At 42.5% G+C, this 23,038-nt stretch overlaps 2 protein-coding genes across 5 annotated transcripts in view; one reads left to right on the top strand and one right to left on the bottom strand.

Moving 5' to 3' along the window:
• The first annotated feature begins 1,190 nt into the window (after nt 1-1,190).
• Nucleotides 1,191-9,577, top strand: LOC131245098 (BAG family molecular chaperone regulator 6). Of its 2 annotated transcripts, XM_058244315.1 has the most exons (5): nt 1,191-1,346; nt 4,407-6,544; nt 7,483-8,164; nt 8,348-9,413; nt 9,462-9,577. In XM_058244315.1, the coding sequence occupies exons 2-4, from the start codon at nt 4,547-4,549 to the stop codon at nt 9,370-9,372; spliced, it is 3,705 nt and encodes a 1,234-aa protein (XP_058100298.1). In that variant the 5' UTR covers nt 1,191-1,346; nt 4,407-4,546; the 3' UTR covers nt 9,373-9,413; nt 9,462-9,577. The 2 variants fall into 2 exon arrangements, with proteins under 2 accessions (XP_058100298.1, XP_058100297.1); XM_058244314.1 differs by having other exon boundaries at nt 8,348-9,577.
• Nucleotides 9,578-12,015: 2,438 nt separating this feature from the next.
• Nucleotides 12,016-23,038, bottom strand: part of LOC131245101 (cation/H(+) antiporter 18-like) — a 28,707-nt gene continuing 17,684 nt past the window's right edge. The window contains exons 1-4 of one of the 3 annotated variants that reach the window (XM_058244324.1): nt 18,925-19,677; nt 16,611-16,845; nt 14,924-15,928; nt 12,016-13,511 (exon numbers count right to left, since the gene is read on the bottom strand). In XM_058244324.1, coding sequence (XP_058100307.1) covers nt 12,279-13,511; nt 14,924-15,928; nt 16,611-16,805 — 2,433 coding nt within the window. In that variant the 5' untranslated portion in view covers nt 16,806-16,845; nt 18,925-19,677 and the 3' untranslated portion in view covers nt 12,016-12,278. Of the gene's footprint in view, nt 13,512-14,923; nt 15,929-16,610; nt 16,861-18,924; nt 19,678-23,038 lie in introns of those variants that run through there. The other 2 variants (XM_058244322.1, XM_058244323.1) reach the window with 2 other exon arrangements.

The following is a 23,038-nucleotide window of genomic DNA, read 5'->3' as shown; positions in this document are numbered from 1 at the left end:
TGAAACTGAAACTCGAATCGGAACCAGTACTGTTTAGAACCAGATCAAACCAAACCGATCCAACGGTTTCGGTCCGGTTCCACCGGTTTGATGTGCACCCCTACTTGCCTTCATGTATGTGATGTATATAAACTGTCCATCAGCTAGTGGGTTGTCCCAAAAATGAAACAGATTCAAATTTCAAGTGGACCATGCGGTGGGGATTAAAAGATCACCATTGAAATTTTTTGAAACGACTGATATTTTTGCAATTAAACGTTACTGGGGCCTTGAAGAAGTATTTAATGCTGGTGTTTTATGACCATGGTCACTTGAAATTTGGATCAGCGTCATTTTTTATCAGCTTCTTAAAATAACTTGAAGAAATTGGTGGACGGCATGGATATAAAACAGGTACATAAATCAGGCCCCTAATCCGCTTTCTTGAGTCGCGTAGGAAGCTTTTAATGTTAGGCTTTTTATAATCACTGTTCACTTGAGATTTTGGACCTACTTTATTTTTGGGACCATGACTCAAAATAAGCTGGAGAAACTGATGAACGGCATGGATATGCAACAGATGCATCAATCATGGCCCCACGGTCAGGGAAAAACTCACTGACACGTTATCCAAAAGAGTTTTTCAGTCTCCAATTCCCATCCATCTTCGGTCCCTGATAATGTGATCTGCGAAAAGCGTGAAGGGTCTCGCACACGCCAACATGGCATACGTGTAATAGATCCCGAGCATTAACTGGGTAACAAATAATTAACTAGAGAAAATTTTAGGTCGTTTAACACATCAGCGGACCACAAATGTACGAGAAATTTAACAGACGGTCCACATTCAATGTACGCTTCTGGCCAATATGATCAGCGACACCTCCGGTTTTATCGATAAGAACATGTTTATTCAATAACCCACATGGTGAATGTCCACAATACTTCACATGTTTGGAGTATAAGCACGTGATATGCAAGCCCCATTCTCCAGTGCACACGCGCGAATTCCCCATCTCATTCATTCGCGTTATCTCTGGCGAATTCCATGCGGGTCTTGTAAGTTTCCGTTCGGCTAAAATAAATCACACGTGGAGCAGTCTTATATGTACACGTGGCATATGTTGTTGCACGAAAAATCCAGAGAGGGCGGGAAACATCTGGAAGATGTGAGAAGCGTTCCTGTTTCAATATCGCTATAAGAATCCGTTTTTCTCCATTTCTCTCTCCAGAAGATCGACGGAACCGATTTCTTGAGCAAACAGAAGCAAAAGCATTCGCGTTTTTTGGAATTGTGGACAAGTCGAACCGAGAACTGAGTCATTTGGACGGAGGAATTGTTCGGAAGGATTCAAGAGAAGAAAAAGGTAAGCGATTTCAGTTTCTGTTCTCTTAGTTTTTCTTTTTCATTTAATCGAAAATGGCGTGTTTTGAGATGCGAATCGCTTGAATCCGTTCCGATCTTGCGATCGCCTTTTCTCCTTCTATGATCTTGTTATGTCTTTTGTTGGAATTGCATGAAATTTTAAGCGCTGAGGGGAGATGGCGTCTTTTGAGATGCGAATCGCTTGAATCCGTACCGATCGAGCGGTCACCCTTTTCTTCTTTGATGTTCTTGTTATGTTTTTTGTTGGAATTGCATGCCATTTAAGCGCCGAGGGGAGATTTGAGAGTGAGTTTGGATGCACAATCGAATCGAATTACAATAGTCTGGAATAGTGGAGTGTTGGGGCTAGGGTTTGCAAATGCGTTGTTTGCAGGGCGAGCCTCAAACAAACGTGATGACAGTTTGTGAATTACAGAATCTTTTCCCATTTCCACACTCTTTCATTTGCAATAGCATGGGATCATTGGACTGTGAAGCATCCCTAACAGGGGCTGCAGATGAGCTCATTTATCGTAGTTGAAATGCCTTCTAAGAACCATGTACCATGAAAGATTGTCCCCGCTGAATGGCGCACTATCCCTCACCGAGATAAAATTCTCCCAGGCCAATTTTTACAGACTAGGAAATCTGCAGGCTAAAGAACAACTACCTAGCCAAACTTCTTCACAAAAATATGTAAATTCTCCTCCATTGCCAGCCATTGTGAAACCTTCAATCAGAGTTTTCCCCGTGGTTTTGAGCAGATCCCATTCCAACTGTATTCTTCCAAATCCTGGCCAACTGAAATCTCTTGAGGAATGTCAGGGTGAGAAGGCAAGAGGATATCAAGTTACAAATTTTGTCTCGGTAGGACATGTATTTCTATTACTATTGAATTAATAAATGAAGTAGTTAATAGTGGGGTTACCATTATCCTTTCTGTAGAAAAAGGAATTTGTCCATTTTTTGAGGTCTCAAAAGGGCATGGAAACACATAAGAGCTCTTGAATGGAAATTGAAAAGAGATGTAACTCCAGATCGTATTTTCCCACAAGAACCCTCCACCTTAGAGCTGCTCTTTCCCTACCAAAACACCACAACCATATTCTTAGAAGACTTCTATTCTTTTCTTTGTTCTCTCTGATGCCAAGGTCCCCAGCTTCCTTAGCTTTTAGGATTTCTTCCCATTTCACCAAATGGAAGTGTTCTTTTTTCTCCAAGATGCTTCCCCACAGAAATTGATGATGAAGCCTCTTGATTTTAGCTGCAATTGCCGCCTAGATCTTGAATAAGGAGAGGAAATGAAATGGCGGGTTAGCGAGAGAAGATCGTGAATAAGGAGAGGAAATAAAATGGCAGGTTAGCCGCAACCCCAATGATGAGTATTCTTTCTTCCAAGCTGCCAGTCTCTTTTCTAATTCTTTCAATAACCGGATCTCTCATTGCTTGGAAGATCCGCTTGCCCCAAAAGGAAGGCCCATTGGAAATTGAAAAATCTTTATGTTTTGCACCCCAACCTCTTCGTGAGATGGGCTAGGAAGTCCTCACTGACTTAAATACCAGCCATGGAGCTTTTACTCATCTTGACTTTAAGCCCCAACAGGCCAACACCGCATAAAGCATCTAAGGATGACTTTGATGTTCCGCACTTCTCCTAGAGGCTTTACAGAAGAGCATCGCATTGTCTGCAAACTTAAGGTGAGATATCAAAATGCTACCCACCCTGAAACCCTCAATCAAACTGAATCTCTCCCCTTAAGGTATAGGGGGTCTCCCTGCCTTGATCCCGTTGAGCGTTTGAAAAATTTGCATGGAGATCCATTAACCAAAATGGAAAGGTTCATTGTTGAAATACATTCTGTGAATTATCTTCTCCATTTGTTACCAAAATCCATTCTTGCCATCATGTAATTTAGGAAGTTCTATGCCACTCTATCATACACCTTTTCGATATTGACTTCATGCGTGATTCTTGGCATTTTTGCTGTCTTCCTAGAAGGAATGCATTCATCTGCTATGTCGATCTGGTTACACATTCCGTGATCCATCTCCATTTGTGACTGAAACCGATTTTAGCTTTTGTTAAAAGAGTTTGTGAATCTGACCCATGGACTCGGGACTTCTTTTAACTTAAATAAGAAAATTTGACAAGGTGAGTGAATCGGCTTTAGTTATCATGAGTTTTGTTGATTCTAGTGAATCAAAGAGTGAATTTGAAGAGTCTCTCCTCTTAGAGACCAAGTTACCTGAATGATTGACTTTCCTAGTGGCTTGGCTTGATGTCCAGTTGAATTGAGTTGACTGAGTTTTTGAGTTTAGTTACCAAACTTTACAAGCATGGTTTGAATCAACTGGTCATGGGCTACACTGAAGAAAGGTCTGATAATTGATTTAGGCCGTCCATAACGTGGTGCCTCGCATTTGATTGGCTATGTCGCTTGAGAATCACTTTGATCATGAAACTCTTAACCTTAAACCTTTCACCAATAGTCTGGAAAATGGATGTCCTAGATCAGTTTGTGCAAAAGGTCTGATGTTGGTATGGATCTTCCATTTTGTTGGCCCACCATCAGTTGCAGAAAACTCTGAACAATCTCTTTGATTGGATGGCTTTGCACATTCGATCAGTGGCCTGAAAAATGGACGATTCGCATTGATCACATTTATGTCTAATTAATGTGGGCATTACCTCTAACGCATCTTTGATTGTTTTGAGCTCTTAAAAAAAAAAAAAAAAAACTACTTGCATCTGAGGTAGACGTTGAGACTCTTCTTGATCGATCATATGCATTGAGCCAAGTCATAGCTGTTTCATTAGTTTATATATATGCCTATGAAAACTGGGGTCTCTTTGCCCATATGAAATATCCACAGTGCAGTGGTTCTGTCACTATGTAACAATGGAAAACCAAACCCACTTCTTTGGGTAATGTCTATTCAGCTTTCCATTTTACTTCTGTTCTCAATACCTGAAGTAGGTGTTCAATCGAGTATTTTATTATTATTATTATTATTTTCTTTGTGTTGTCATCTTCCTCACTTCTCCATACTTATGTTGCAGTTCTAAGAATAAGCTTTTGGTTTTGGCACATCAATTGATCTCTTGCTGCTCAATCTCGTAGACAAATTTACGTAATCACTGGTCTTCACCTCAGAAGACCTGTCGAAGCAGGTTTAGCTTCAAAATAAAGTCTCAGAACAATGTATCCTGTTTATAGTTACATGGATTCATTTCCCCAGACTCATTCCCATCCAAGAAATCACATCCCGTACCCTCACCATTACTATCCGAGCTGGGAAACTATCCCTCCTCAAATGAAAATTGATCCATCTGAACCTCCAACAACTTTCAAATCTTGGCCGTACAATGGCAGCTTTGGCTATCCACAGACAACAGAATGTCATTCCTTCTGCAACCATAGTTACCCATCTGGCTTCTACAGTTTCAGACCTCCACATGCTCATCCCTCACCACCTCCTCCTTTGTATTATCATGGACCCTATCCTCTTTATCCTGATGCTTTCCCTACCTATTTCGTTCCTCCGCATCATCCAGCAGAACAAGCTCGATATGAATATGATAAAAACATGGGTAGAGACCGTTGCTGTGGGTGTCCAAACCATGCTTCTGATCGCAAGGCTGAAAGTAATGTGAAAATCGAAGAAGCGAGGCCTGATGTTGAGCAGAAGGATAATGATTCTGCAGGGGGTCTGACCAAAATGCCAAACCACCCTTACCCTATAATTTGGGTGCCACCTGGTTACATGAAGGACGAAAAGAGCAGCAAACTTCCAGAAACAGATCCGAAGGCTTGGAATGGATGGGTGCCACTCGACTTGAACAGCATCAAATCATTGAAGTGGGGTGGTGAAGAGAAGGGAAACAGAGATCAGCAAACCGAAGACAAGATAACCAATTTGCCTTTTCCGATAATCTGGATGCCTGGCTATGATAAGGCTAAGGAGGTTGAAAAGAAGGATTTGAATGACATTAATGTCAGCCCGAATTTCACAGAAGAGCCACCAAAGTCCAAGATCATTCCAGTGAAGCTTCTTGAGAATGGTGATCGTGGGGATAAGCCATGGGTTGCTGAAGAAATTTTGGGAGGTGTTGATTCATCTGCTGTGCCTGCGAAAGAGACTAAACCCAAAAGCAATCCTCCCAAGCAAATAGAAGATAGCAGAGAGACGCAGCCTCCCGAGACTACGACCAGAAGCATTCCTGTGAAGCATGTTGAAGAGAAGAAGTCTTCAGACAACATTGCAAAGAAGGCATCTAAACTGCCTCCTGTTTGTTTGAGAGTTGATCCACTTCCTAAGAAGAAAAATGGAAATGGCAATTCGAGGTCACCTAGTCCACCTGGTGTGAAAGACAGAAGGCCACAGGATTCGAAACCAAAAGAGCCTGTCCTGGACAAGCCCAAGGAAGGAGAACCAAAGAAAAAGGAGCCTAAGGTTGTCGAGGTACAGGAAAATAAGGTGGTCCAAAGTAACGAAGGTAATCAGGCTTTGAAACCAAAAGAGCCTGTCCTGGATAAGGCCGAGGAAAGAGAACCAAAGAAAAAGGAGATCAAGGTTGTTGAGGTGCAGGAGAAGGCAGCGGCCCCAACTTATGACGTTAAGGAAGGGTTAAAAGAAAAGGCGATGAAGGTTGTTGAGGTTGAGAACAAGAAGAGCGTCCTGACTGACATAGCCAAACAAGAATTATCAAAGGAGAAAGCGGCAGAGCCCAGGGTTGAGGCTGAGGAGAATAAGATGACTGAAACTGGGAAGGGAGGTGCGAAGAAAGAAGATGAGGTTCAAAGTCAGGTTGGGGTGCATACAGATTCTGCTGAAGCTGTTTTGGATAGATCAGTGACTGAGACAGCAGAAATAGGTGAAAGAAAACATGCTTCTGAAGAAGGCAAGGGAACTGTGGATGCTGCAGAGGTTAAAACTGGAGAGGAAATGGAGAAGATGGAGCTATCAACCACAGATGCAGCAGTCCTTATTCAGTCTACATATCGCGGTTTTGAGGTCAGAAAATTGGAACCATTGAAGAAATTGAGGCAGATAGTGAAAGTTCGTGAGCAGGTGGGGAATGTCAGAGAGAGGATTCGCCGTCTTGAAGTCTCTAGTGATATGCAGCAGGATGAGAAGCAAAGGCTAGTCATTGGTGAGACTATAATGAATCTACTCCTGCAACTGGACACTATTCAGGTATGAGTTTCTTTCGTGTCATCTCCAAAATGTGCATGCAATCTCTTTACACCTTTGCGATCCCTGCAACCATGTTTTCCTTGATATGTTGTGGTGTGTTGGAATGTTTTCCAAAAGCATGTCTTTTCTTTAACACTTGCTTGGTCAGTTGGTTGTATTCCAACATGTTACCAAACTATGCACTGGAAGGACATGGGGCTGCAATTGAAAGAGTCAGAACTCAAATTCTGAGTGAAATCCAGGGGGATGCCGCCTGAAATGACTGTCAAGATTGTGGTTCTCAAGTAGATGGTTCGAGCATATGATCCAAAGAAATCAATCTAAAGGATCTTTGCTTCAAATTCACCCTTAAGTATGCTTGGCTCAATCAGGGATGATGCACTAGTATTTTGCATAGGGGTGTCAATGGGTCACATTGGGGTTAGCCCAAGCCCAACCCATTTACTAAAGGGGCAAGACCTCTAGCCCAAACTGGACCCATGTGCCATTACCATTATCAAGCCTGTATCGACCCATTTAGTTGTAATAGGTTTGGGCCCAACCGAGCCATCATGACCCAACTTAGGTGTCAGAATGAAATCAGCACAATTAGTGGATACATCTATGGATGTCTCATATATACATCTCTGTATATATTGTTCTCTCTCAGTTTTGGGTTGTGTTGGATCATCTCCCCAGCCCATTAATTGCATATATGGGCTGGTGAGGTTGGGTAGTGTTCAACCCAAGCCCAACCCATTTACTAGTAGCCCGACCCCAACCTGCTACACATTTGCCAAAGCCTGCTTCATAAGCGGGGCTGATCCAACCTATTGCCACTGCTTTGGTGATGTTCTTGTCATATCATTGGCATTGTTGGGTGATCTGTCCATGCTATTTGATCTTGGAAGATGGGGTGGAGATCTCATACTCTTTGTTTTTGGTTGTCTAATCATCAGGGCTTGCACCCAAGTGTAAGAGAGGTCAGAAAATCTGTGGCGAGGGAGCTGGTTTTCCTGCAGGAGAAGCTCGATTCCTTGGCCACCCAGACATCTGCTGGACCCACGTCCACAGTGGCTGAAGTGATGCCCATGAAGATAGCTTCTGAAGATCGTCACCGAGCTGCTGGAGATGTCAGTTCTTCTATGGTAACAGAGTCCACTTCTGAACCTGATGCATCAGTGGATCCACCTACTGCTGGACGTGTAGTATCTGATTCTGGTAAAATAGAGGAAGTTGTAGTACCGCCAACAGTAGAGAAAGAAGTGCTTGAAATTGAACAAACTTTGCAGTCTCCATTGGTGGAGAATGAAGGGCCAGTGTCCAAACAAGAGCCATCTGTGGAGCCTTCATCCTCAGCTGTAGCTGATATATCTGGCTCTGGAAATGAGAAACCAGAAATGCTCGCTGTGGAAAATGGAAGGCTGGATGCTGTAGTGGAAGTGCTGGTGGAGCCACCACCACCAGTGAATGAAGATTCAAATTCTGCACTCGAGGAATCTGTCCGACTAGCATTGGTGAAGGATGAAATGGTAGATTCTGCAGTGGAGGGATCCATCGTGATTGCAGCAAGAGATGAGATGCACGGTTCAGGAGCTGAGATGCCGAAAGAGGTCCCACCAGTGCAGAAAGATGAAGAGCCTGCTTTGAAGATGGAGAAATTCACAGAGCCTCCATTAGTGAAAGAATCCGAGGTGGAGTCTCTCACAGAGCTGGCATTGGTGAAGGGTGAAAAGGTAGATTCTACAATGGAGGGATCCGCGGCATTCACAGCAAGAGACGAAATGTGCGGTTCAGGAGTGGAGATGCTGGCAGAGGTCCAGCCTGCTTTGAAGACGGAAGAATTCACGGAGCCTCCATCAGTGAAAGAGTCCATAGTGGAGTCACTCTCAAATCTAGCAGAAACTAGCAAATTGCCAAATTCAATGCCAGAAGAATCTGAGGAACCTCCATCAGTTAAAGATGTGCATGAAAGAGAGGATGCATTGGGAACCAGAGAGCTGTTGGTGGAGGCTGTGCCAATGGTGAAAAACGAGGAGCTTAGCTCAAAGTTGGGGGGAATGATAGAGCTGCTGTTAGAGAAGAGCGGAGAGATTGAGTCTGGAGCTTCACGAGAACCTGCTGGAAATGCAGTTGCAGAGCCACCCCCAGTGCAGACGGAGAAGGAGGTTGATTCCAATCCAGACGAGCTTCCAGCTCTTTCAGAAATCTCAAGCCCTGGTGTGGATTCTGTAGCTGATGCTGATGCCCCATGTTCAGAACTTGCAGCTCTGGATGTCACTGCTCCTGTGAATGATGTTGAGAAGGCCAAGGGAGGTGGTGAGAGGCTGGAAGTGAAGACTGCTGTTCTTGTTACCGAGGACACAATCTCAGCAGAAAATGCTCAAGACCAATTACTGGAGCTTGAATTTACCAAGAACAGATCAGCAGAACCAGCTGAAGTTGGTGTCGAAGATAAACCATCTGCCTCTGTAACAGCTGAAGCTCCTGTTGCTCAAGTTGAATCTCCTAGCTCTGAGGCAGCCATTGTTGAAGTTGAATCTCCTCTGGCAGAGAGCCTCTCAGCACCGAAAGAAGAACTTTCTGTTGCTGTTGATGCTGAATTGAGGACGGAAGATGAGAAACCAATGGGCGGGACGGAGAACCTGAAAGAGATGTTGGAGAAGCTGATAGAAGCAGGGAAACAACAGCTGACGGTCATATCGGATCTCAATAGTAGGGTGAGGGATTTGGAGAGGAAGTTGACGAAGAAGAAGAAATTGAAGGTGAGGCGACAACTGGTAGTTGGGTCTGCCTTCAAAGCAGTAGATGGTCGGATGGGAGAGAGGGCAGTAGTTACTGCCGTGTGATTTGTAGCAAATGCCTCTTTCTTCCTTCTGCAGTTACTGCAGTGTGATTTGGAGCAAATGCCTCGTTCTTCCTTCTGCAGTTACTGCAGTGTGATTTGTAGCAAATGCCTCTTTCTTCCTTCTACCTTTATCTAAGGGATTGTAGATTTCTTGTTGTTGGGAATGGGCATGCAGTTATAAGAGAAAATGAATAATGTTCAAGATACATGCTTTTTTCTCTGTTGCAAGTGTTGTTCTATGCCTTCTGCTCTCTTCTTTCATTGCTGTGTGCTGTTTGCAAACCAAGGTCTATTTCCTCCGAAGATAGTATGGTATTGGAAGACGAGTGTCTGTTTCAGGTGCAACAACATACCACATGGATGGATGAGCAATATCCTCCCTAAAATCTGGATTGTGGCGTCCATCTGATCAGTGACCGGAAAATGGACTGGTACAGAACGATGGTCCACCATGCCGCATGTCTGGGATTTTGGTGACCAGAAAATTTTGATTTGTTTAATTTGGATCATAAGTCTTTTACTCATGCTACTGATGCCCAAGATAACTTGTCTTGGTTTCTACTTTTTACCTTATCATCCAGAAAGTAAAAATAAAAATGTTTGTTTAATTTTTAAACATCACTTGAGTAGTTTTAACATCATTCTCTTTTCACCTTTTTTTTTTTTTTTGAAATATCTTTCATTGAAATTGCTTTCGATTTTTACTTATTCATGTAGGGTCTATTTTTAATTTCTACCGTCCACCGTTTAAGGCTAATGTTTGGCGTGAATAGTTCATCATGTTAGGCCCACGTTGGCCTTGTCTTCAATCTGAACCTTCCATTGTGTGGGGCCTACTTTTAAATGGAGCATCCATCTTGCAAGGCCATCTTCAATGTGGGTTGTCCATTATGCAGGGCCACCTTAGATGTATTGCCGGGTTCCTAGCGTACAAACATGTATTGTCGAGTGCCTAGCCTAATGTAGCAGAATATAGTAGAATGCAATTTGATAAGGACCCATTACAAGAATATTTATTTTCAAATATAACAAAATATATAAATGGTGGAGATCATATTTGCACGGGATGTGCACAAAAGAGAGGTCTATGATACCAATCTCTCAATGTCAATCTTTCAAATCAATGAGTCTCCATGATCTATCTTAGTACCAGAGAGTCAAGATAATCCGACATCTAATTCTATGGTAGGTGTCGAGAAATAAGTATACCATTCACACATGTATACCACACATGAGGATAATTGAGGAGGATGGAGTGGATCTCAGCTCTATCAGACTCTCTCTCTTTTTCTTCACATTTATACGTCCCATGGAGCAAGGACATATAGGCTAGCTCTTCATCTCCTCTAAGATAAGATCATGTAAATAAGGAGGGTTTAAGTTTCATGGATGTACTTAGTATGGTGTTCTGCCACCCCTGGTCAATGACCGTCATATCCAAGCTCAACTTCCTAAGGACTATCAAAGTAATCACTCATCAACAAACCTAATAAATGTGAGCAATAATAAATCCGTCCAAGACATATTACATGTCTAATTTGTAACCCATGGTTACCACGATTCACATTCACATGGCTAGTGGGTTAGGACACGGATAGCTTTCCAGGGAACTAACTCAAAGTGTGTTGGTCGTCATGTTAGAGATTGGATATGATCATCCATCACGTGGAACCCAACTTCTAAGTGGGCCTTCGTCATGTGGGTCTACGTTGGATGTAGGCTATTCATCACAAGGGGTGATCTTTGATATGGACCATCCATTACATGGGGCTTGCTAATTTAGGTCATCCATCATATGTGGCCCACCATCAATGTTAATTGTCAATCATGTGGGGCCCATCTTCAGTGTCCACTGCCCATTAGGTGGAGCCCACCTTTGATGTGGACTATCCCTCATGTGGGAGCCACCTTCAAAGTGGGTCATCTATCATGTGGGGCTTGCCTTGGATGAGGACCATTCATTACTAGGGGCCAATGTTTTATTTGGACCATTTATCAGGTGGGGCTCACTTTGATGCGAGCCATCCATCATGTGGGGCCCACCTTCAACATATATTGCCCATCATGTGGAGCCCACTTTTATGTGGATCTTCCATCATGTGGGCTGCACCTTTGAAGTAGTCGATCCATCATGTGGGGCCCAATTTGGATGTAGGCCATTCATCATTAGAGGCTAACCTTTAACGTGGACCTTTCATTATGTAGGCCTACCTTGACATGAATCATCTATCATGTGGGGTCCACCGTAATGTTAATTTTCCATCTTGTAGTGTAGGGCCACCGTTAACGTGGACCTTTCATTATGTAGGCCTACCTTGACATGAATCATCTATCATGTGGGGTCCACCGTAATGTTAATTTTCCATCTTGTAGTGTAGGGCCACCGTTAACGTGGACCTTTCATTATGTAGGCCTACCTTGACATGAACCATCTATCATGTGGGGTCCACCGTAATGTTAATTTTCCATCTTGTAGTGTAGGGCCACCGTCAATGTCCAACCCCATTATGCGGAACCCACCTTCGATGTGAACGGTCCATCATGTGGGCCCACCTTTGATGTGGACCGTACATCATGTGGGGCCACCTTTGAAATGAACCGTCCATCATGTTGAGAGAGAGAGGAGAGATGTAAAAAAATGTAAAAAGCTATAAAGTCAAAAATTTTTATTTATGGTTGTAAGTTTTAAGTTAACAAATTACTTTTACGAAGGTAATTATCAAACTAACGTTCATTAGAAAAGGAGGATATTTGCTGCAATATATAAAAAAAGCTGCTTATGTACTGTACCCGAACAGGCGATCTAAACATATATAACATCCATTCCAACATTTATATCCAGTATCTATGAGTCTAGCAGCCATGCATGCCATCTACAGTCCAAAAATCAATATCTGCAAAAGCCAATCAGCTAGACTCAGCATCGGAATCCGCCGAGCGATGCCTTTCCGGCAATCCTTTTTCCGTCGAAGGTGCATCAAATACCAAGTTTGTTGATGTCGTTTTGCCGCGATACTGTTGAACTACTAAAACCGATGCCGTCGTTGGGAATTCTGATGATGTTAACAAGCTCCCAACCGGACCCAATTCGGGGCACTCACTCACTTCTGTCAGAGTCTCCGCAGCAGCCCCTTCAGGCATCCTTCCTACTAGAAATAGATTGCACCGCTTGAATTCGCCGATAGCAGTTACCACCCCTGTCTTCCCAACTACCCTCTCCTCATACCGAAAAGAGTCATCTTTCATGGTTTTCCTCTGGAATTTGGCGATAAGCTCATCGTTGGTCTTTTGTTTGGAGCAGGAATCACAATCCACCGCGATTGTTATGCTGTCTCCAACGGACCCATCCTCGGTTTTGAAGTGAACCATAGTCAGCTGGATCCCAGGGTGCTCGGCCATTCGCATTCCGTAAGCAAGCGCCTCATTATCATCAGGCCCGCCAAAGAACAAGACGACGATGGAGGATGCAACATCGGTAGCGGATACATGGACAGCCCCACCAAGGCCTCGGTCGACGAGGATTCCGACCGAGCACGGCGCGTGCTCAAGCACCCTCCGGTTGACTGACCGGAACTCAGGGCGTGTTGTCTCCAAGGTGCCGTCCAACCTTTGGTGCCTGTGGAATGGTAGGATCACGATAGCAGCCCGCTTGCTCTCCGCGCTCGTGCATATGTCCTCGTCCATGTTGGATAGAGCAGAGATGGATGTCATTGGCCTTACTAAGACGCTGCTCAGCTGCTGGAATGCCTGAAAGGGGATAACCACATGGTCAGCGCCAGACCACCGCATCTTGTTCCAGAAAGGCAGACCATTCATCATCACTTTGTGCACCATGCGGATTGCTGATGGCCTCTCAGAGAGCTCCATGAGATGCAATGCATAAACACACAGCTCCGCAGGCCGGTCTGTCCCTCGTGAGGCCTCAATGAGATTGATCATCGTCGGAATATTCCCTGTGCTGTGGAAACAGGCCAAGATACGAAGTTGGGTGTCTTGGTCTTCCCGTTCTATGGTTCTGTGCTTGTAGGGAATGCTAGACCTCTTCAACGGCTTATAGAACGTGATGACGAGGGGCGGGGTGATGAAGGTTGTGAAGAGAGCCATGAGAACCATGATGGCAAACGTCTGATCATTCAACACCTGCGACAACAGAGCAAATGCAATTTCAGCAATGTAGGAACGGGACCACGTAAGAAGTTCTGCATTCTATCAAATTCCTTATTTCTGTTAATAGATGTATGATAATGAATCCAGTTACTTGGGTGTGTTGGGACCTAGAAGTATTATGTGATGAATGTAAGGGAGAATTCTCCTCAACTTGCCCAAAATTTTTTGAATTTATTTTATTTTTCTCAGTTTGGAAGCAGCCAAATCGAAATCTAGTTGAATATGTTGGTGGGATGACTTCGTTTCAAACTTGAAATCGTTTGGGGTGGCATGGAAAAGGACCAAATTGGGAAGGTTGGCAATGCAGGAGTTGGAAGAGAGAAGAGGAATTGCCACTATCAAATTCCAAAGTTCAACATGTCTGTGGGATGACTTTTGTTTGAACATGGGGTCTGTTTGGATAGCGAGAAAAGAAAAGAAAAGGAAAAAAAAATGGATGAGTTTTTCCATAATGGGATTTTTCACTATGTTTGAATGGTAAAGGAAATATTGGATTCCAAAAGCAATCATTATCCAAACACTAACACATCATCACATGCAAGATAAGAGGTGTCCTCCAATGTGAGAGCTTCATGACATTCTCACTTTCTAACCAAACAAGACCCCCTAAAATCGAACCCATGTTTCAACAATACTCATGAAATTCATTGGAAATCTCATTACAATTTTCTTAACTTTTCTTTTGTTTTCCCACCATTCAAACGGACCCTTCCTAATTTTGCATGTGGCATGGAAAATTAACCCAGCTGGGAAGGTCGGCAATGCAGGAGTGGGAAAACAGAGGAATCACTTCCATAAATTCGAAATAAATGTTAATAAATGCAAGGTGAGTTTGGAAGTACCCCAAGTCAAAATTTGTTGAACATGTCAGTGGGGTAGCATTGTTTTGAACTTCCCAATCGTTTGGAGCAGCATGCAGAAAAAAAAAAAACAGAGAGAGAGAGAGAGAGAAGAAGAAGAAGAAGAAGAAAGAAACTAAACTAGGAAGGTAGGCAATGCAGGAGTCGGATGATAGAGATGAGGAATCGCCTCAATCAAATTCCAAATTTCTTTTAATAGATGAAGGATGCGTTTGGAAGCACACAAAATCAAAATTTCACTGAACATGTCAGCAGGATGATTTTGTTTCAATCTTACCAATCGTTTGGGATGGCATGGAAAACAGAACCAACTGGGAAGGCTATCAGTTTTTCACTTTTCAGCCCTCCACTCAAAACAGGCGAAATATCAATTTGAGGGAAAGCATTCTGCCCAACACCAATTGTTGAAGCATTTCAAAGAAACAAAAACAAATTCTTCATCTTCAGAAAAGGAATTTCTGAACTATTTCCAAACATAACAAGTAGCTTTCTGTTCTTTGCCAAACAAAAACAAAACTTCATTACCTTTCTGTCTTTGCCGATGTTGAGTACGATGAGTTCTACCAGGCCTTTTGCGTTCATGAGAAATCCGAGGATGAGGGCATCATTAAATGGCACTCTGCATGCGAGCGAAATGGTGACAGTCGCCACAATCTTCCCCACACAGGCCGTAACAATCACCAAAACGAGCAGACCCCATGACTGGGCCCCTTGTATGGTAGCCACATTGGTCTTCAACCCGGTCGAGGCAAAGTACAATGGAAGGAGTAGGCCTGAAACAAGATCCTCCACTCTCTCCACCAGAGCGCCCGGCAAGGGGCCCTCCTTTGGGATGATAATTCCAAACACAAACGCCCCAAAAAGGGCATGAATTCCAATAGCATCAGTCATGAATGCGGCCGCCAGAACAGCAGCCAGAGTACCACAGATGTAGATTTCCTCTATGGGCTCACCATCCGGGGAACGGCGAGCTATCCAAGAGAATATTGGGGGAAGTAGGTAGACGGAAGCTACGACGAATGCAGCTCCGGAGAGCAGGACCCAGAGGGACACAATAGGGGAGGTATTGCTAGAGCCAGAGAGCGCGATGGCAAGGGCAAGAAGGATCCATGCAACCAAATCATTGACAGCAGCAGCTGACATGGCAATCCGTCCCACATCAGTAGTCAGGAGTTTGAGCTCAGCGAGGATGCGGGCCAGGACGGGGAAGGCAGTTACAGAGAGGGCTACACCCATGAAGACAAGAAATGCCGGGCCATGGACACCTTTTGAGATTGTATTTCGGAGAATGAATGAAGAACCAATGCCAAGTACAAAAGGGAAGCTGATGCCTGCAGCAGCGATTCCAAGGGCCTGTTTTCCTGTCCTTCGAATGGCCTTCATGTCCAATTCTAGTCCTATTAGGAAGAGGAAGAAGAGGAGCCCAAGGTTGGCTAGAGTGTCTAGAACTGTGAGGCTCTTGGGAGGGAAAACCGTATGCAGATACCTCTGGCTACGGCCCAAGGCAGATGGCCCAAGTAAAATTCCTCCCTTCATCAAGAAAGAAAGGTTAGAAATTCCTCTATATACGTGCATACAAATGTATTATTTGTACCATATATCAGTGTTTAAGAACTCGCTGTTGATTCAGAACTTGGTTGAGTCGACTCAGATTTGAAAAGCTTTGCACCTCCAATTAAAACTCAGGTGTTAAAAAAGAATTGAACGGTCAAGATTGATTTGCCCAATCTCTATTAGCAAGTTTTCCATTCATCAGTTGAGTTAAAACTCTCTGACTGAACGAAAATAGTTTCTGAGCTTAACCCAAGTCTTGAATATTGTAAAGAGTTCGTTTTGCCTCTGCTGTGACTCACTGGGGCCCACATGCTAACTGGTCCCATGATTTGAAACGTCCATGTTGTGGACCTCATGGATTTTATTCAACTCCAAAAACCAGATGTTAGAATCATCATTGAAGGGTGATCAAGGGACAATGTAGTAATGGGAATATGGACGGTTCAAATCATCCAATCATCTCGGGATGTGGACCCCAGTGAGTGACGAGACATGCTGCTTGCTGAGTCGAGAGAGAGAGAGAGAGAGAGAGAGAGAGAGAGAGGCAAAAACAACGAGTAAGTCGTTGAACACAACTACCGGAATATGTAAAATACAGAAGGGAAAAACAAGAAAACTACAGAAAATGTATGGAAAAATAAGGTAGAGACGAACTCACAATAATCTCTGCAATCACGCGAGGCTGCCTTAAAGGCTTGAGAAGAAAAGCGAGAGAACGTGTGAGGAGGAGCACTAGGCATATTTGTAAGATGACCAAAGGGAGTGCGAAGTCGAGAGGATTGTTCCCTTGGAAAACTCCATTAGATGTAGCTTTCATTGGAGCCGGGCAGGCATCTCCTGTGACGTTCGCCATCGATCCGGGCAGCTTCACAGCTCCTGTTCACTTTAAATCTCTGCAGCAATAACCACTGAGAATTGATTCTTCAAGAACTAGGATGATTCTCTTACAACGACGACAATCAAACATTCTGGTGAACTAATTATTCTGTAGTTGGAAAATCCTGATTGGAAGATCCTAGCCATACAATCTTTGGCCCGCTTTTCCAACTGAATGTTAACCACTATTTGAATGTCAGGTCATTTGGGCATGGTCCATCAATGAAGGGGATACTATCTTAATGGTACGGATGACCCAACTATGGCCCCACATCCACGTAGCTTTTTATTCTAAGTGCAAATAATAAGATTAGTAATATAAAATATTTAGTGGATGAAAATCACTTCTAATACCAATAAGCAAATCTTTAAACTATGAGTTAACGGGCTATCCTAATACTTTGGGACATGGCCCAGAAAATTGAAGCAGCAGGGCACACCTGACGAGCATCCCGGATCTCGCACGTACGTGCCACGTTATCACGTGTAAGCGCAGTGAAGATGAACGCGCATTTGGTATAGTCCATCTATCATACAGAAGATACCCCATCATGGTGGGGCCCGCAGAGCACCGACCACCAGCCACGGAGCTGGTGTCAAGGGGAGTAGCCAATCCGTTTCCCTTCACTGTTAGCTACCCTACACTAGGATCGATACCAGACCTAAGTGTTGAAACGAGGTATCTTTCACCCACCACTTGAGCTATGGATAGGGTATTCCTACATGAAGAGCCTTAAAACGAGGCACATCAAAATTTTAAGCCAACTACACCGTAGAAAACAAAGAGGATCAACTACTACCATTGAAACCTTTCTAGGGCCCATATTGAGTTTTATTTGCCATCTAACCACTTCATATTGATTGGAGACTTTTGTGGCCTAAAGAAGTTTTCAACTATAGGCATCTAATTCTCACCTATCTGGCTTACTCAGCTTTGTATGTGCCTCGTGTTTGTTTGTTTGTTTTTTTTTTTTTTTTTGACTCATTCTATAAAATGGTGTTGAAAATTGGATGGACGGTGTGGATCAGATACATAGGTCATTATAAGGCCCAAGAATGTTCCACATGTCAACACTTACCTCTACCGGGAATGTGCTGCACGGGGCCTCAACCCAATACATGCGTCCCTTACCATAGCGCCACCTTGAACTGTATATTCATCACGCCGTCCATCCGTTTTTTCAGGTAATCTTAGGTCATTATGTAAAAAAATAATAATAATAAAAATCCAATCATCAGGTGGACTATATCATAGGAAACAGTAGTGATTGACCTTTAATGGGCCACAAAATTTTGGATCAAGCTGATATTTGCTTTTTCTTTTCATTCAAGATTACGTAAACTTATCAACAAATTGGATGGCAAATAAAAACAATGGAAACATTAAGAGTAGCCTAGGAAGCTTTTAATGGCAGGGTGTTCAATCACCACCGTTTCCTGGAGTATGGTCCCCCTGGTAATTATGTCTTCTAGATTTTTGGTATCAAGCACTAAAATGATCTGAAAAAATGGATGAACGTGGTTGATATAGAATACATACATCAAGGTGGGATCCACGGTGAGGTCTACACCGTCTTGGGTGAGGCCGGGTCTCACCTAATCCGTTCCCGTTCACGCACCGCAAGTCACGGAATTTTCTGATGTGTGAAATTTATAATGTATTTCTTACATCTACGCCGTCCATGTTTTTTTTTTTTTTTTCAGATAATTTTAGGATATTAAATTAAAAATAATGCAAATCCAAAACTAAAGTGTACCACACAACTGAAGACAGTAGAAATTGATGATACCGTTGAAACCATCTTGGGCCAACAGAAGCCCCTGTAGCTGATATTTTGTATTTTAACTTCATTCAGGTACAGGTACAGGTATGTGTAATCTTATGAACAAGGTCTAGTGGAAAATAAGCCTAACGGTTTGCCTTAAGAATATTTTAACATAGTTTGTTCAGTCCCTACTGCTCTTTTGTGCTGCTTTCCAGTTGAGCTGTAGATGTACCTTAGTTTTGGGCTTATGACCTAAAATTATCTGAAAATTTTGATGGACGGTGTAGATCTAACACAAAAGTCATGGTGGGACCTAGATAAGTTACACACGTTACGGTGTAGTTAGCAATGTGCTTTGTACGGAGAAATTCTGCGTATCTTATTAGCTGGAGACTGGAGTCATCAGAAATTACGTGGACCAATGAGAAGTGGCGGCACCGGAATTTCGCGTGCCTTCGACGCAGACGATTCTTCCGTGCTCTCGTTTCTTCTTCGGTGGCAATTTCGAACGTATGATGAAATAAAGGGAAAATCGATATCGAAAAAAAAAAAAAACAAAACAAAACAAAAGCAATCGTCTGCCCTAAATCAACAGATTTCGATCAAAATCCTCTCATTTTACTCTTCTCTGAAACCATTTAAAGAGATTTCTCAGAGAGAGAGAGAGTGGAATACCTGGATCAGGTCTCCTGAAAATACCCTTCCGTTTTGCTGATATTACCTTCCGCCGCCAACTGAAGAAGAAAAAGAAAATCCCTGCACCAGCAATGACGGAAGTTGGGACTGATAATTATAGTTGATTAGTGAGCTTCATGAAATCTTTTTTGAAAGGTACCGGAATGTAAATTACACATTAATTAGGTATTTTTTTGTCAATTTTCTTTTTAAAACTAGCATGACCTATAAAACAAGCTTCTGCTAAGAATGTAATCGATCATGCGCATATACTTGGAAATTGTATACGTCGAATCCATGTAACTCCTAATGAAAAAATCCTAGCTGTGTGTCCTACTACAGATGGGTCTTAAAACATGAATTACACTGACCTGAGGTTGGGCTGATTGACGCACATCTGATGTACGGTTCAAATGGAAAGTATTCAACCGTCTAAACGCCATATATATGGGAGCGGATTGCGTAGTGTGTTGACGTCTCAAAGTTATATGGGCCCCATCATTATTAATTAGTTATATGTAAAGCGTCTCTCCATTTGGTTAGATCTTTTGATGGTTTAAACTTAGAAATGACGCAGATATAAAGCTCGAGTGGGCCATAACACAAACAAAAAGTGGTGATTGAACTTCTACGGATGAAATCTTCACGGCCTCACAGAAGTTTTGAATCAACCTGAATATATATATATATATATATATATATATATATATATATATATATATATATATATATATTTCTTTATTTAAGTCTATATAACCTCATGAGCAGGTAAATAAATATCATAATGAAACTAATAAAGGTTAGGGGGCAGCTGAGAATCTTTATCCCCATTGTTTTCTGTGGTATAATTCACTTGAGCTTTGAATGTAACTCATTTTTTAGAGTAAAACTAGGGGTAATGTGGATATATATAACACATACATCATGTTGGGCCCAATAAAACTTAGTATGGGCAATGTACCACCAAAGTTCAGTGGTGTGGGGCACATCATGCCATCATAAGTAGATTGGACCGCAACACCTTCCATCTATACGGTGTTGGGCACCGTGGGCCCACCCTTATGTATATGTTTTGTCTATACTATTCATCATTTTGCTAGCTCATGCCTTAAAATGAAGCATATCATAAACTTAAGTGGACCATATCACAAGTAACAATGGTGATTAAATGCCCACCATTAAAAATTTCTTTGGGTCACAGAAGTTTTGGATCAAGTTGATATTTGTGTTTTTGCTTCTTTTATGCCAACGTGATCTTATCAAGAGGTCGTATGACAAATAAACATTTTAGTAGGCCTTAGGAAGGTTTCAATGGTGGGAGTCATTATTTTATTGTTTCCTATAGTGTGGTCCACTTGATCTTCAGATATGCTTTATTTTCAAGCTAATGCCCTTAAATGATCTGGCAAAGCAGATGGATGGCATGGATGTAAAACCCATATATCACGGTTAACACCACTTCCCAAGCACCGGTCACTATCCCATCTGATTCCCAATAAATAAAAAGTAAAATACACAAATATTTAATGTTTCTGCCTCTTGCCTAATTTTTACTTTTTTCTGCCCATTTGGACGGATGGATAGCAACTAAACAAATCTTCACGTCCTGTCCTCAACCAATTAAAGTGGACGACTTTGCTGATCCCAAACTCTCAATCATAAAATTATAATCTCATAGATGTGCTGCGGATTGCCTGCCACCCACTTCCTGCCGTTGGGAACTAGGTGGAGCCTACCATGATGTTTGTGACAAATCCACCCCGCCCATTCGTTTTGTCACCTTGTTTTAGGTTATTAATCAAAAAATTAGTCAGATCCAACTTTCAAGTGGGCCACACCACAAGAAATAGTCCAGAGGAAAATGCCTACCGTTGAAACTTTTGGACTCTTAGGGACGCGGGTAATCCCTGTCGTCATAAATGACATTTGTCCCAAAAGAATCCAATCATATAGACTTGAATTTGGCATTCAGTATCAGTGGTCGGTGACGTGTGTGTTTTATCTGTACCGTCCACCCATTTTGCCAGCTTATTTCAAAGCATAAACTAAAAAATGAGGCAGATACAGATCTTAGGTTAACCATGCCATAGAAAACAACGGTGATTGATCGTCCACCGTTGAAAACTTCTTACAGGCCACGGATGTTTTGGATCTACCTAATATTTATATTTTCCATTATCTAACTTCATGAACAAGATGTATGGCAAATAAACATCGTGGTGCACCTTAGGATGTTTTGACCGTGGTGTCCTTATCCCCCCCTGGTTCTGTGGCGTGGCTCACTTGAGCTTTGGCATTGCCACATTTTTAGACTCATGTTTGAAAATGTGCTTGAAAAATGGATGGACGGTGTGGATAAAAAACACACATCATGGTGGGGCCCACAAAGTTTTTCCAGTACTGAAGGCGTCACTACCGAATCCCAATCATATCCTAAGCCCAAATAGAGCCTGCTTCGATGCTGGACCACTACTAAGAAAATTTTAATAAAATTAACTTAATATGCCTACGTTGAGAACATGTGCAACCTTCCATTGAAATTTATGAAAAGTTATTTGATTGGAAGCTTTCGCCTGCACCAAAAATAAGCTCCCCTAGTAGCGCCTACATCAACACATTCTAACCAAAAGTAGATCTTCTTTAGCAGCTCCTACGTCAATACATTCCAACAAAAGACAACTTACATAGCTTATTCCAATTGAAAATACGTTTCCTTCGTGGGCATGAATATAACCACCACCTCTTTTCTTTCTATCTTTCTTTCTTTCTTTCTTTTTTCCTACTCATCTACAACCATTGGGCTAACTCTTTTAAGTAGTCTGGTTAAATACTTGGGTGGGTGAAGCCTGACAAGGATGGGGTACTACCCACCATGATGTATGTGTTTTATCCATTCCGTCCATCCATTTTGAAAAATCATTTTAGTTGATGAATTAAAAAATGATGCAGATCAAATTATAAAGTGAGCCACATAAGTTTTTGGATCAAGCTAATACTTATATTTTTCTTTTATCCAAGTCTACAAATGCTTATGAATAATTTGGATGGAAAATAAACACCATGATGAGCCTTAGGAAGGCCATCATAGGAAGGTTTCAATAGTAGATATCATTGTCATTGTTTCATGTGGTGTAGTCCACTCGGGCCTTCAATCTCCTCCTTTTTGGAAACATGCCCTAAAATAATCTTGAAAAATGGACGGATGGCTTGGGTAAAACACATATATCATGGAGGCTTCCACGGATCCCATAATAAGACTGTCCATCTTTAGCTAGTCCTGGTGTGTGTCACCTAATAAAAAGACGCGGATTAGGTGTTGCCTAGAGCTGGGCATCGGACCGAGTCGGATCAGATTGGGTCCAACTCGATTCAGTTCGAATTTATGTGGATGGACCCGAACTCGATCCGTTCCGAGACCAAGTCTGGGACATCTGACTCAAACCGATCTGATGCACGGTTGGCCTGACCCGAACCAAGTCTAACTCGGTCAAGGAAATCGAGTCGGATTGGGTTGGGTACTGTTTAGATCGGGTTAGGTCTGTGGGCCAAACTATGAGGTATGTATTATATCTAAACTGTCCATCCATTGGGAAAGTTCGTCTTAAGGCTTGAGCCAAAAAATAAGACAGATCTAAAGATCAGTTGGACCACATTGCAAAAAATAGTATTTTTAATATGAAACTGATTTTTCCTCTTCATCCATTGGGAGAGTTCGTCTTAAGGATTGAACGTTTACCATTGAAACCCTTTTGGAGATCACGGAAGTTTT

The sequence above is a fragment of the Magnolia sinica genome, chromosome 5 (genome assembly GCF_029962835.1).
Source record: "Magnolia sinica isolate HGM2019 chromosome 5, MsV1, whole genome shotgun sequence".
Classification (NCBI taxonomy): domain Eukaryota; kingdom Viridiplantae; phylum Streptophyta; class Magnoliopsida; order Magnoliales; family Magnoliaceae; genus Magnolia; species Magnolia sinica.
Note: the sequence above shows the minus strand (reverse complement) of the source record. Positions and strands in the feature narration are given on the sequence as shown.